General features: G+C 47.3%; 1 protein-coding gene across 8 annotated transcripts in view; it reads left to right on the plus strand.

Moving 5' to 3' along the window:
* Window positions 1-13,759, plus strand: part of TIAM2 (TIAM Rac1 associated GEF 2) — a 208,716-nt gene that overhangs the window by 160,542 nt on the left and 34,415 nt on the right. For 6 of the 8 annotated variants that reach the window (XM_084774508.1, XM_084774507.1, XM_084774511.1 and 3 more), the window contains one exon: window positions 2,481-2,584. In XM_084774508.1, the coding sequence (XP_084630634.1) occupies window positions 2,481-2,584 (104 nt within the window). Of the gene's footprint in view, window positions 1-2,480; window positions 2,585-8,760; window positions 9,044-13,759 lie in introns of those variants that run through there. The other 2 variants (XM_084774513.1, XM_084774514.1) reach the window with 2 other exon arrangements.

The following is a 13,759-nucleotide window of genomic DNA, read 5'->3' on the forward strand; positions in this document are numbered from 1 at the left end:
TCTCCTACACTCTTTGCATTGGTGTTTCCAGAGGCCTTTTCTTTTTTTTACTTGTCTTTGAGACTGTGTCCCATGCACTTGCCCAAGAGCTTCTGATTCCCTTGTCTTTTTTTTTTTTTTTTTTTTTTTTTTTAAGACAGGGTCTCTCTGTGTAGCCTTGGCTGTCCTGGACTCGCTTTGTAGACCATGCTGGCTTTGAACTCACAGCAATCCACGTGCCTCTGCCTCCCGAGTGCTGGGATTAAAGGTGTGCGCCACCACGCCTGGCTCTGACCCCCTCGTCTTTACCTCTGATGTGCTGGGGTTCCAGGCATGCCTCTCCCTCTGTGACTGAGCCACATCTCACTGCCTTCCTTGTTCTTTTGAGAGAACCCTTATATTTGCCGTGGGTGGGTGTCATGCATCATGACTTTACCTGGTATATTTCAGTGCCTTCCAGGAGGACCAACCACTGACCACCTCCTGCTGGAAGATCCAGCTGTATCTCAGCTTTGCCGAAAATAAGCTTGAAGCCACTTGCTTTTGGGTTTCCCATGAATAAGCCAACTAAGACATCAGAGACCAACACCTCCGTGGATGCCTTTGTTCTCTGCATCTTCTCACACTTTACACAAGGAAGGGCTGTGTGGGGTCTGCCTCCTCTAACCCTTGCCGTTTCTTTGCCTATTTCCTAAATTTAATTTTTAAAAAAATTTTGCTGCTACTTATTTTGCGAACATCTGGATCCTTCTTCATCTCCCCACCCCCTTCACTTGTTTTGCTGCCCAGGCCCCGCCTTCCCCACGTTTCTGTATCTCAGATACTGCTCTGTGCTTTCTGTATACTCAGGCGACACGGTCCCTGACTGACTTCAACTCTTCGTACCACTTGGCCTTTCTTAGCGGCTTCCCACTTGTGGAATCCCTCGCTGCCTGCAAGTAACCATCCCTCAGGTTTGCGGCCTTATGTCAGGTGTCTCTTTTTTATGAAGCCCTTTAATGCCCAGGGACAGTGAGATACCCCCCCCCCCCAACCTGTGAGTACCAATCATCCCTGTGTATTGTTTTGAAGCTCGTCCCTTTACCTCCATCACCCCCTCCCATTAGAGGAAGAGACTATAGACCTCGAGACTATCTTACATATCTTCGCTTCTCTGGCATCTCTCATGCTCCCTTATAAAATAGCTGGTGCATAAAAGGCCAATATTGGATGGATGGATAAATGGGTGGAGTGATGTGCTGTTGTGTTGCTGTGTCTGTCGGAATAGGGAAGTTTTCTTTTTGCCAAGGATACACAAAGGTGAGCATGCATCAGAGTAAAGGCGCCCACGGTGGAGGAACTAAAGTTGAACATTTTGGCTTGGCGCCTCATTTGTCGTGTAGCGGACCTGCTAGTGAGGGGTTGCTCCATATGGTGATGGGGACAACCCCAGACATACTTACCTTCCTGGCTATATGAAACTTCCCTAGGGGTTCCCGCCTTTGTGATGGGCCCTGCCTCATCCAGGCTTATTTAATTTTATAGTAACAGTGTGTGACTTGGAGTCCTTGTAGGGGGGCATTAGGTGTTGGAGGAGGCAAAGAGAAAGAGAATGCGGAATTGCAGAGTTCTGTAGAGCCCTGGTATGTGTTCTAGAGACCTTCTAATCCATCTTCGGTGTGATTTTAGTGCTTGCATCCCTCCCCGGCAGTCAATTTAGGGTCTCCAGCTCTTCCAGCGCCTCTTGGTCCTGATCATGCCTAAGTGTTTTCATTGCCACTGAGTTTATTTTTGAGCTCAACCTACTCAGATGGCTAGCTACTTGTTGTAGCTGCCTGGGATCCGAAACCATCTGGTTTCCCTAGCCGAGGGGGGCCGTCTATCAAATACCAGAATTGGAAGAAAAACTCTTGCTGTTCTTGGGTAGAGGCTGGTCTTTCCATCTCTTGATTTGTTAACTTAAAGTTGAGTGAAAAGAACTGTCGAAAGGGGTATGCGTTTTTAAGCGTAGGCTCCGAGCTCACCACCAACACAAAGAGGTGGACAAGGGTTTGATGCCAGAAATGAGCTCACATTCGCAAGTGAGCCAGTTGTGGCTTCTCAGTGTCTGTGATATTATGTCACTGGCTTTCTAAGATATCCCTGACAATTTTGTCCTCAGCCAAAAAATAGGGAACTACCAACAAAGGCCATTGCTGTTAGATTCTTGGTCCAAATGCTTTATTTGAGATTAGTGCCTAATAAAACCATTTGCACCCCAGTGGGAAGTGTGACAAGGCAGAGAAGCCATTACTGGGCTGCTCTTTTTCTTCAGGAGTGTGGGAAATGCAGCTGTTACAGTCTGCAAGGGCCCAGGCCAGGTTGAGGCTGCACACACCAGCTGTGTGCATGTCGGAAGGCTGGTGCCTTTAAGGAGTGCCTACTCTTGGTTGTTGGCTGTTTCCTTCTCTTCCCTATTTCTCATTACTATCCACTGGGAATGACCACACCCATGTGTCTTTTGTCATTTCTTCTCCCTGCAGATTTCAGCAATGTCCCTGACATCACAACTGGTCTGAAAAGGAGCCAGACAGATGGCACTCTGAACCAGGTGCCCCACAGGGAGAAGATGGAACAGACATTCCGGGTAAGATGCCGTTAGCTCACGTCATAAGCCAAGAGCCAGATGGGCACCAATTCCCACTGGTGCCTGAAGTTGGGGGTAGGAAAGATGGGGTTTTCCCATTCTTAGCTCCACTAGCTTATGTGAGTAAGTGCATGTGGCTCTAGACTTGTGGTTTTGGCGTATGTGTATATGATTTTTGGGGGGAGGTGCATTGCTTCTTTGGTTCTGTTTGTCTTGTTTTGTTTAGAGACAGAATTTCACTTTTTATGTTAAGCTGGTCTGGAACTCACCATGTAGTCCAGGAAGGCCTCGAACTCATAATAACCCTCTTGCCTCCTTCTCCAAGCACTGGGGCTACATACATTCCTATTTGTTTCTCCTTTTAAAAAAGTGTACATGCATGCACACAAGAAAGGGAAAGAGGGGAGGGGCACCCATGTATGAATACATTTGCCCATACATGTTCCTTTGTGTGTGGAAGCCAGAGGTTGACGTTGCGTGTCTTTCTCTATCACTCTCCACCTCACTGAACCTGTTACAGTCCAGACTGGCTGGCTGGCCAGCGAGCCTCAGAGACCCTCCTATTTCCTCTTCCCCAGGACTGGGGTTACAGGCATGCAGCGCCCCGCTTGGCTTTTTATGAAGGCTCTGGGGATTGAACTGAGGTCCTCATGCTTGAATGCCAAGCACTTTATCTGCTGAACCATCCTCCCAGCCCTATTTATTCATTTGAAGGGAGAACTGATAGGAGCCATTTACTCTGAGCCCAACTTCTGGCTCGCCATCAAAGAGCAAAGAAGAGAGAGCCGTTCCTACCCCAGTGAGTCTGCTTAGAAATCCTGAGCAGGAAGTCCCGAGCGTGGCTATCAGGGACATCATGTTCATTTACCAGATGATGCCCATCCCTAACTTTTGTTTTGCTTTTAACCAAAACTAAATTATTACTCTTTGCAAAGCTGTCATGTGATTGTAGTAAAAAATATATATGACAAGGGTCTGGAGAGATGGCCAAGCAGTTAAGAGCAGTCAGTGTTCTTCTAGAGGACCTGGGTTCAAGTCTCACCACTCACATGGCAGTTGCCATCTGTAATTCCAGTTCTGGGGGATCCAACACCCTCTTTAAAAAATATTTATTTATTTATTACACATACAGTGTTCTGCCTGCATGTGTGACTGCACACCAGAGCAGGGTATCATATCTCATAGCTGATTGTGAGCCACCATGTGGCTGCTGGGACTTGAACTCAGGACCTCTGGAAGAGTAGCCAGTGCTCTTAACCACTGATCCAGCTCTCCAACCCCCGACACCCTCTTTTAGCTATCTGATGGTACCAGGAACTCTCAGGGTACACTGACATACATGCAAGCAAAGCACCCAGAAACATAAAATATAAACCTCTCTATGTATACCTATATATCTCTTCTAGTTTGCCTTGTTAACCATTTTCAAATGTGTACTTCCATAGAAGCGGTGCCAAAGTAGTTGGGGTATCCTGCCACTACCTCTGCACTACACTTCCAGAACATTTTCAACTCTATTCCTGTTCAACAGTCGCTTCCCACCTCCTCCTTCTTTGTGACCTCATCTGTACTCTCTTCGCAGTTGCCAGTTCTATGTCCTGCCTATAAAAGCAAAATTATATAAACCTCATTCCGCATGGTGATGCACGCCTTTCATCCCAGCCCTTGGGAGGTGAGCACAGGAGGACAGGGAGTGGAAGGCTGTTTGTCCTCAGCTGTATAGTGAGTCAGAGTCCAGCCTGGGCTACATGATAACCTTCCCTAAAAAAAAAAAAAACCCCCACAAAAAAAGACAGTAACGAAACACACGTCTTACCCTTTTGTTCTTGGCTTGTTTCTTTTTTTTTTTTTAATTATTATTAATTTATTCTTGTTACATCTCAGTGGTTATCCCATCCCTTGTGTCCTCCCATTCTTCCCTCCCTCCCATTTTCCCCTTATTCCCCTCCCCTATGACTGTTCCTGAGGGGGACTTCCTCCCCCTGTATATGCTCATAGGGTATCAAGTCTCTTCTTGGTAGCCTGCTGTCCTTCCTCTGAGTGCCACCAGGTCTGCTTATTTCACTTAGCGCAATGCCTTCTCTGTTCAGCCTTCTGATACATGTATCAAATTTTCATCCCTTTTAAGGCCAGATAATATCCCACTGCATGTATGCACCACATGCTGTGAACCCTTCTATCTGCCAATTGGCAGAATGATCTCTTGGGCGTGGCACTGCAGTGTCAAATTGGCATATGCATGACTGCTCAAATCCTTACCAATAGGCTTTGGGGTCTGTACCTGGAGTGGAGTTGCTAGAGCATAGCTCTTCCATGTTTGGCTTTTAGGGAGGAAGATACATGCACAGCCCTGCACCGTCCACCTGCTCAGCAGCCACATGCCAGGGCAACAGTTTACCCACATCCTCAGCTGCATTTTCTGTCCTCCTCTCCATCCCTCCATTTTTCAGCTGTTCATGATCAGCTACCCTTTCAGTGCAGTCTAGAATTTGAGATTACACTTCCAATTTATATTTCTTTCTTTCTTTTTTTTTTTTACTTGAATATAAAACGAGAATAGAGGCTATATAGGCAATGGCAGTCTCTACCTGCCAGTTCTTACAGAAACATGTGCTAGCTGGGCTTAGACTGAGACTTGGTGAGCAGCATCTGGCATACCCTTCAGGCTTGGTGACATCACTGGGAGGGGCCGTGTTAGGTGAGAGCCACCTCAGGCTGCTGTGCCTCCAGCCTCTCCCTCTTTTCTCCCCAGCCCTGCTCCCCTCAGTCTTTTGCAGCCTCTCCCCACTTCAGCCATTCTTCCACGGCCTGGATGTTGGCTTCCAGTTTTGTTTTTTGTTTTTTGTTTTTTTTGTTGTTGTTGTTGTTATTTTTCTCTGAACTGAAGTCCACCAGTGCTGAGGGGTCTAACAGCTCTGTTCTGCGCCGTTCTGCCACCATCAGGCTGTCTTAGGAATCTCAGTATCGTAGCTATCGCGTGGAGCAGAGCATCATAGAGGACCCACCTGTTGAGTCCTGTTTGCTTTGGCTTAATTATTTGAAGCCATATTCCCTGAAGCAGCCATGAAGCAGGCTCTGTGTGGAAGGTGAGGGCGCCTCGGGACATGGGCACAGAGCACAGTGCTTGGAGGAAGATCACTCAACGCTATTAAGAATAATGGATTATGTGTGTCTGTGCGTGTGATAATTTGGTTGAGCTCCTAATAAGGAAATTAATTTTTAATCTCCATTTGTTTTAAAGATTCAATAAAAGAGACATGAAAAGTTACAAGAATTAGCACAGTAAGGTAATTCCCTGCTGTGCCCTGACAGTGTGTGTCATAGCTAAGCAAAACAATAAGTGAGTGGTTATCCTTTGAAAGTGGGAAAGTGAAAGCTAAAGTTTGAGTGGAAATGTGGATGACATGAGCTTTATGTTCCATTATAAAATAATGTTGAGGCTAGCCTGGTCTACATATCCAGGAAAGCTAGCGCAACATAAGTGAGACCATGTCTCAAAAACAAACAAAAAAAGTGAGGGGAGAAAGCTGACACAGACACACACAGACACGCACACAGACACACACACACACACACACACACACACACACACACACACGCACACACACACTCATATGCGTACCAAAAGACACAGAACAGATGACGTATCACAAGAAGCACAGGTTGAGTATCTTCATACATCTGAATTCTACCTGAGGATCTGTGTTGGAGACGGGCCCGTTTGTCAACGTGAAATCCATGTGTGTTTCATGAGCACCATGTACACGTAATGCAGATGCCAGTTTGTACAGTGCTGGTGGTACACGTGATTTAATAGCAGCCTCCTGCTGGAGGGCAGGCGTGGGACCGTGTGACCCTTGACATACTGGTGTGCTGGGTTTCACAGCATTTTGGATTTGGAGCCCTCATCCCGAGTGAGCAGATGAAGTGCTTGCTGGCAAGTTTCTCATAAGTCAGAGTTACGTGCTAGTAGGTATGAAGGTAACTACATCTGACAGTGGACTTCAGCTCGCTGAGGATTAGGGTGACAGTGGGCAGTTCCTCTGCTTGTGAGTTCTTTATATCTTGGAAAGAGTAAATTAGTGGGGCTGGAGAGATGGCTCAGAGGTTAAGAGCACTGGCTGTTCTTCCAAAGGTCCTGAGTTCAATTCTTAGCAACCACATGGTGGCTCACAACCATTTGTAATGAGATCTGGCGTGCAGGCACACATGTGGGCAGAATACTACATTAATAGTAAATAAATAAATCTTTAAAAAAGAGTGAACTAGTGACACCAAAAGTAATCTTCATGAAGGATATAGTGAAAAGGACAGGGAATTGTCAAATTTAAGGATCTTAAACTTTTTTTTTCTATGTATTTTTCCCCTGTACTAGGACCTAGGAGGACCTCCTTAATGCTAGATACCCACTCTGCCTCCCAGACCTTTAAACTTTTTTTCATTTTAATTTTTTATAATTTATTCATGTTATACTCTGATTGTTACCCCCCTCGCTCATATTCTCCTGTTTCCACCCTCCCTCCCTCTTTCCCCCTATTCCCTTCTCCTAGTCCTCTGTTGGGGGACCCTCATCCCCGACCATCTGACCATAGCCTCTCAGGTCTCATCAGGATAGCCTGTATCCTCATCCTCTGTGGCCCTCCAAGGCTATCTCACCAAGGGGAAGTGATCAGATTGTGGGCACCCGAGTCCATGTCAGAGGTGGTCCCTGCTCCCCTTACTAGGAGATCCACGTGAAGAATAAGCTGTCCATGGGCAGCATCTGAATAGGGGTCTAGGATCTCCGCATCCGTTTTCCTTGGTTGGTGCATCAGTCTCTGAAGGCCCCTGTGGGTCCAGATTTGTTGCCTTTGATGGTCTCCTTGTGATGCTTCTGTTAAAACAGATGCTAGACTCACAGCCAAACTCTGGGCAGAGCGCCTTTTTGAAGTCTTAATTTTGTGACAGAGCCTCCTTCAGTTGTTAGGCTGACTTGAACTTGTGATCCTCCTGCCTCAGCTGCTGAGTGCTGGGATTACAGATCTGTACCACCACACCAGGGTCATTGTTGTTGTCCTCCAACATTTGTCATCCTTTAAGATGGAATCTTTCACCAAAACCGCAACAATTGGCTGGGCTTGCTGGCTAACATGCTCTCAGATTTGCCTGTCTGGCCACTGCCACTCCTAGGATGAGCAAAGATGCCCAAGACCTTGTCTGAGTTCTTTTTTTAACGTGACCTCTGGGGACCTGAACTCGGATCCTTGTGCTTGCATAGCGAGCACTTTACCAGCTGAGCTATCATCTCCCCAGTGTATGTATGTATGTATGTATGTATGTATGTATGTATGTATGTATGTATATATGTATGTGTATGTACACACACACACACACACACACACACACACACACACACACACACACACACACACACATCCAGAGATCCTCCCTGTTTCCATAGAAGTGAATTGGGAGTTGCCAACATGCTGTGTCTCTGTGTCTCTTTCCTGTGCAGAGAGCAACTCTTCCAGGGGCCCCTGCACACTGCCCTCTAGCAGGCACCTGCTCAGGCCTGCAGGAGGCGGTTGCTCTCTAGGGCGAGGACCTGCCTCTGCTTCCTGGATCTTCTTAGGGGTCATTAACTTCTTTTCAGATTAGATTCTGGTTGAACCTGGGCCATTTGGGGTATTTTACTAACAAGCACTCTAGACTTAAGAATAAGGAATAATTTCCACTGAAAATCACACACAGCCTGGCTTGATGAAACACAGCTGTAACCACAGCTTTTGACAGCCCCACAATTTCTGCAAATGGTTTATAATTGATTGCCTTGTCTCTCTTTAAGGGTGCCTATTACTGTCACAGCTCTTTGTGTGACCCTGTCAGCTTCTCCTATAGGGGAGTTTTTTCTCTCCAGCATTGTTAGCAGTTGGCATACGCTATTATGATTGGAGGTGGGGGGGGGATTGAAACGAATAAATAATTTTTTTTCTTTGGGTGAGGGAGTTGAAGGAGTTTTTTTTGGGGGGGGGAGTGTTTGAGTTGGGAGGGGGGCTCAAGGTGTGTTAAGCAGTTCCCCTATGGACAAGCCACGTCGTACTGAATATTGGGGACTGGCAGTGGACATATGGCACGTGGTGGATCTGTCGTCCCTGCATCTGTTGTAACCTCCTGGTGCCTCTCCAGAGCAGGCAGGCTCACAGTTTGGGGTAGGATTCTACTAGTGGAAGGGGGTGCACCTTCGCCAGGCAGCAGAGAAAGCGTGGTGGCGCTAGGACGTCCTTGTGGATGTGACAGGGAGGAACAGTTTGGTTTTTTTTTTCTCTCTCTCTCTTTCCATTTCATTGCCTGGGGATGAGAGAGCAGGAGGGGATGCCTGCCTTCCACGCAGTCCTGCAGCAGAGGGCTATAGACTGCGTCCTTCCCCAGCACTGAGAAGGAACAGGTACCTTTGAACCTCTCCTTTTTATGTGCAAGCACGTAAGTAAATGCAGGCTTGGGGTTCCTGGGTGTGGATCTAGATCCAAGTGCAGGCACGTTTGCACGTTGTCTTTCAGGACTATAAGTTGACTTGACTCTAAAAAGGTCTGAAGGTTGTTGTGCGGATGGCGGGTTCGGGTCTCTCTGGAAGCATCCCGAGAGCAGTCTCGAAGTGCTGTGTATTTATAGGCAAGGAGAGAAACTTTGTGTGCTGGCTCTGTGGTGCTGCGACTTTGCCTTTCTCATTCCGAGGTCTGGCAGTTGATCTCTTAAAACTGTTTTGTTAGTTTGAAATAGAAGATATCAGAAAGACCCGTGCAGAAAGCAAACGTTTTCTCTGTATACTATATTTAAAAGTAAGAGAGAGAATTTGATTGTTGCAAATAATTTTATGTTTGAACAATTTCCTTGGAGTCTAGCCCATGCTTGGTATTGAGCTTAAAGCTATGAAATAAATACCTGGGTGGGGGTTGGAAGGAGACCTGTTTTCTATAAAGTGAGTAGAGTTTTTGGTGCAGTTCTTCCTCCTCAGTTGATTTTCTAGATTTTTTTTTCTTTTTGCAGGGAAAAAAAAACTTTATGTAATCACCTAGTGTAGCTGTTGCAGTGATTATTTCTGCAGTTTGTGGGCGTCGTGTTGCTAGAACAGAGAGAGCATTGGGAATCAAGATGTACAGTGTGGTGGCCGGGTGTTGTGTTCTCTGCAATTTGATCATTTTAAAGATGTGTTTTGGCCCTGTTGTGTGTTCGAAGCAGAAGAAAAGAATCCGTACCGACAGTGTGCCTCCCGGTAACCAGGGGAACATAAACTTGTATTTAATAATTTGACTCCTGCCTACTCATTTTACTTAACCTTTTAAGTTTTCCACAAGGGTTGCCTTTTAAGAGCTTGCATATCAAAGAAGCTGACGCTGGAGGAAAAGATTTTCGGGGAACACGGACTTGTTTCCCAGCATTCCTTAAGAGTGCAAGTTTGGGTTCCCAGCATTACCTCAGGACCTTCTGGGTTGTAAGATGTTTTGCCAGAATGTTAACCTAAGCATCATTTATTTACAAACAGTAGTCTGTCTCCATACCTGCCTTTGGCAGATTGATGTATTCATGCTCTTTTCTTAAAGTCAAACGTCTCTATTTTTAAATGCAAGTTGCCTGAGCTAATTCTTATCTGAATCGGCAGGGAGATGTTATCTTCAAGGCAAATGACTTGTTCCTGAAAAATGACTCCGGGATGGTATTTTGCCGTAGCCTGCATCTCCCGGGATGCCTTTACTTCAGCCAGCCACTTTCTTGCAGGCAGTTGTGTACCAAAAAAAGAAATCTTGACTACATTAGGAGGCTGGGTTTGTCTCCTGTTGTACCAGGATTGATCAGTGACCTGGGCGAAGTTATGCAGCTTTTAGGTGATTACGATGTGTGCGTCCCCTGACAGGTCTGCAAGTGCATTTTCTACTCAAGTTTTGGCCTCTTTATCATGGTGGTGGGGGTGGAGATGGGGTACTGGGGAGACTCAATGCCAAATAAGAGTTTACATACAAATATATGACTGCTCTAATGAAATGTTACTGAAACTAATACGTGTGCATCAATTAAACACCTTAGCTGCCCACTTCTTGGAGTTAGTATCAGTTGTCTAACTCTCCCTAGCTGTCCTCGGAGATTAAAAAAAAAAAAAAAAAAGAATCAGACACCAGGGACCTCAAAGATTGGGCTCTCTTGGCTGTCGCTTGTCTCCATAAAGAGAAGACACAATCAGTGTAGTACAAATTTCTCAGGTGTGTCGTCATGAATTGGCTGAAACGCCTGAGTAGGGAAAGGGTGCACTTGGTCCGCTTCCTTCCTCAAGAGGGGAGGCTGTGAGTGCCTGCTCACCCAGGCCAGGCAGACACCGCTGGCCAGCCTCACAGACCTGTCCTCTTGCATAGGAGGTGGGCTGCTACAAGCCAGAGAAGAAGCAAGTTGCTGAGAATCTGCACCTGGCTCTCTAGTGCAGCACTATGTCACCTTGACAGTGCCCTCCCTTGGGGAGGAGACCTGATGGCGGGTCTGCTGGGCTCGCTAGGGGCAACTTTGCTGGGGTTTTTCACTCGAGCCTGAAAAAGAGCCTATGATCTCTTGAGAGTTCAATATCTGTTCCCCCGTGCCCACGTTCCTGTCTGCAGGCCATTAGAGCTCATCTCTTCTGGGTCTGTCCTGGGCCATTAGGGCTGATATGTGGCCAATGGGATATGGCATGCCGAGGCTACCCCTAGGATCTGTCCTGCCAAGGTTCATTTAAGCTCTGCAGAATGAAAGGCATCATCCTTTCCCCCCTCCCTATAGGAAGGGCCCAAAGTGAGTCAGAAGTGGGCTTGAGCTGTAGAGTGATCCCAAGATGCCAGAGGTGCAGATATGCATGTACAGCTGTTCTGAAAGCATCACGGGGCAGCTAGGACTCATCCTGGGCAAGAAATGCAGCTGAGTCTGAAGGGAGGGCATTGGACGGAAGTCCTGCCACCCATGACCTTCCTCACTACTTTTTGCAGCCATCCTCAGCCCTGTCACTGTGGCTGACTTGCCCTGATGATGTTGTACGTCAGGACAGAAGAAACCTGAAATGTCGGCAGAGGCTGTTATCGCAGGCTGTACTATGAGCAGGATGGGGCTGGGATGCCCAGAAATTAAGTGTCACGTGATGGGTAGTCAGCTGTCTGTGAAGCCTCAAACATGACATCACTCACTGAGTGAGGCATGGGGTTGCGTGTGTCCCCAAAGCTGTGAGTTTACATGCAGTTTGGCACAAAGCGTGTAGTCTTCCATGTTATTAGAATATGTGGCTGTTTAGCCATACAGCCCCGGGAAAGGCAGTGGTTCTAGAACAATGCTTGGTTCTCAACCTGTGGCTCCTGACCCCTCTGTGGGTTCAAACAGCCCTTTCACAGGGGTCGCCTGAGGTCACGGGAAAACACAGATATTGGCCTTATGAATCATAACGGTAGCAAAATTACAGATGTGAAGTAGGAACAAAAACAGGTTTATGGTTGCGGCGGGGGTGGGGGGGTCACCACAACATGAGGAAAGTTGAGAACCGCCGGTCTAGAACATGACCTGACAGAAAAGGTAGGCCTGCAAGCTCCCCGTGGGTCTCCCTTTTCTTAACGGTTCTCACAGGGACAACGATGGTGGCACCTGACCCAGTGAGGTTGGGAGGGTTCATGGCAGTCCTTTCTTCCCTGGCTTCTCTCCCTTTCTGTCTTCCGGTTCTGTTGTTCTTTTGGGAACATGCTGGTCTCCTCAGATGTCCCTTTGTCCTTTGTCTAGGACCCCAGCACTGTGCTTCCTGCTTCCTTGTGCCTCCCCTTTCTTATTCTTGTTTGCATTTTCCTTTACATTCTATTTTTTTCTGGAAGAGAGAGAGAGAGAGAGAGAGAGAGAGAGAGAGACCCCATAAGTTGTTACTCAAAGTCAGTTTTGGAACTATAAATTGAAGAGGAAGGACAAAAGTGAACCCATAAAGACTTGCGCAGCAGGGCGGCGGGGTGAATCACCCAAGAGGGCAGGGCTGGGGGGGGCAGGGCTTGTCAGGTGGAGCCTTGGCTCTGAAATTAACTGGCTGTCAGGCACCCAAGTACTGAAGGGATAATTACATGCCCTCTCCCCACTGCTGGGGCGATGACTAACAGGAAAGTGACTCGGAGACGCCCCAGAGCTGAAGCCACGCAAGGATGTGACCCTGACTGGGCAGAGACGCTTCCCCGAAGGGCACCCTCCATCTGGTCACATTGACTTGCAGTTCAGGCGGCTTCTTGTTCTCTGCCTTGATACAGCAGGAGCCGTGATTGCATTCTTGCCCTGTCTGAGAGGAGATCCTAAAAGGGATACACTAATCCTCCCCCCCTCGACAAAGAGTTAAAATCAGAGCAGCTGTTCAACATAGGTGGTGGAATGGGGTGTGCGGTCTGCACTCCTTGTCCCCTGGTTTCCATGTTGTCACACCTGCAGGACAGTCAAGATGGGGCCGAATGGTGAACTTCCTGGGTCCTTCCCCTCTCTTTCATCCTCCGTACTTGTGTGTCTGTTCTTCCTTTTTTGACCACCCTGGCTATGGTAAATAGCTATGGAGGCCTCAGGATAATTTCACTTTGGGGCAGAAAAGTACAGAATCTGAATTTCTCAGGCCAAACCCTTCCCTCAGTCCTGAACTCTACTTGCAGGGTCTTAAGCCTTCTTGCCAGGGCTGGAGGTAGGGTGGATGTGGCAGGAGTGTGGGTGGCTTTTGCCCCATGTCCTGGCCTGATGGTGGCTTTCTTTGTCCTTGACTAAGTTGCCAGACTTCTGCATTGGCCTGAGAGTGCTGACACATCTCTCTGCCCATCGTTCTGCCCAAATGTGTGATCTCGGGCAGTCCTTTGCCTGGCTTTGCCACTCCTCATCTTCGTGGAGAGCTGCTTAAAAGAAAGCCAAATCTCAGAAGAGCCTGACTCGACTCAGCGTTGTTATCTGTGGTGCACCGCAGCCTTTACTGAAGTTAACCTCTAAGGCAGTGGCTCTCAACCTTCCTAATGCTGTGACCCTCACCTTGGGTTGTGGTGACCCTCAACCATAAAATTAGTTTTGTTGCTGCTTCATAACTGTTATGAATCATAAGGCAAATATCTGATATGCCACCCTTGCAGGGGTCATGACCCAAAAGTTGAGAACCATTACTCTAAGATGTGTGGAGGTTTTTAAGGTCATGGT

The sequence above is a fragment of the Acomys minous genome, assembly GCF_964271855.1.
Source record: "Acomys minous genome assembly, chromosome: 3".
Classification (NCBI taxonomy): Eukaryota; Metazoa; Chordata; class Mammalia; order Rodentia; family Muridae; genus Acomys; species Acomys minous.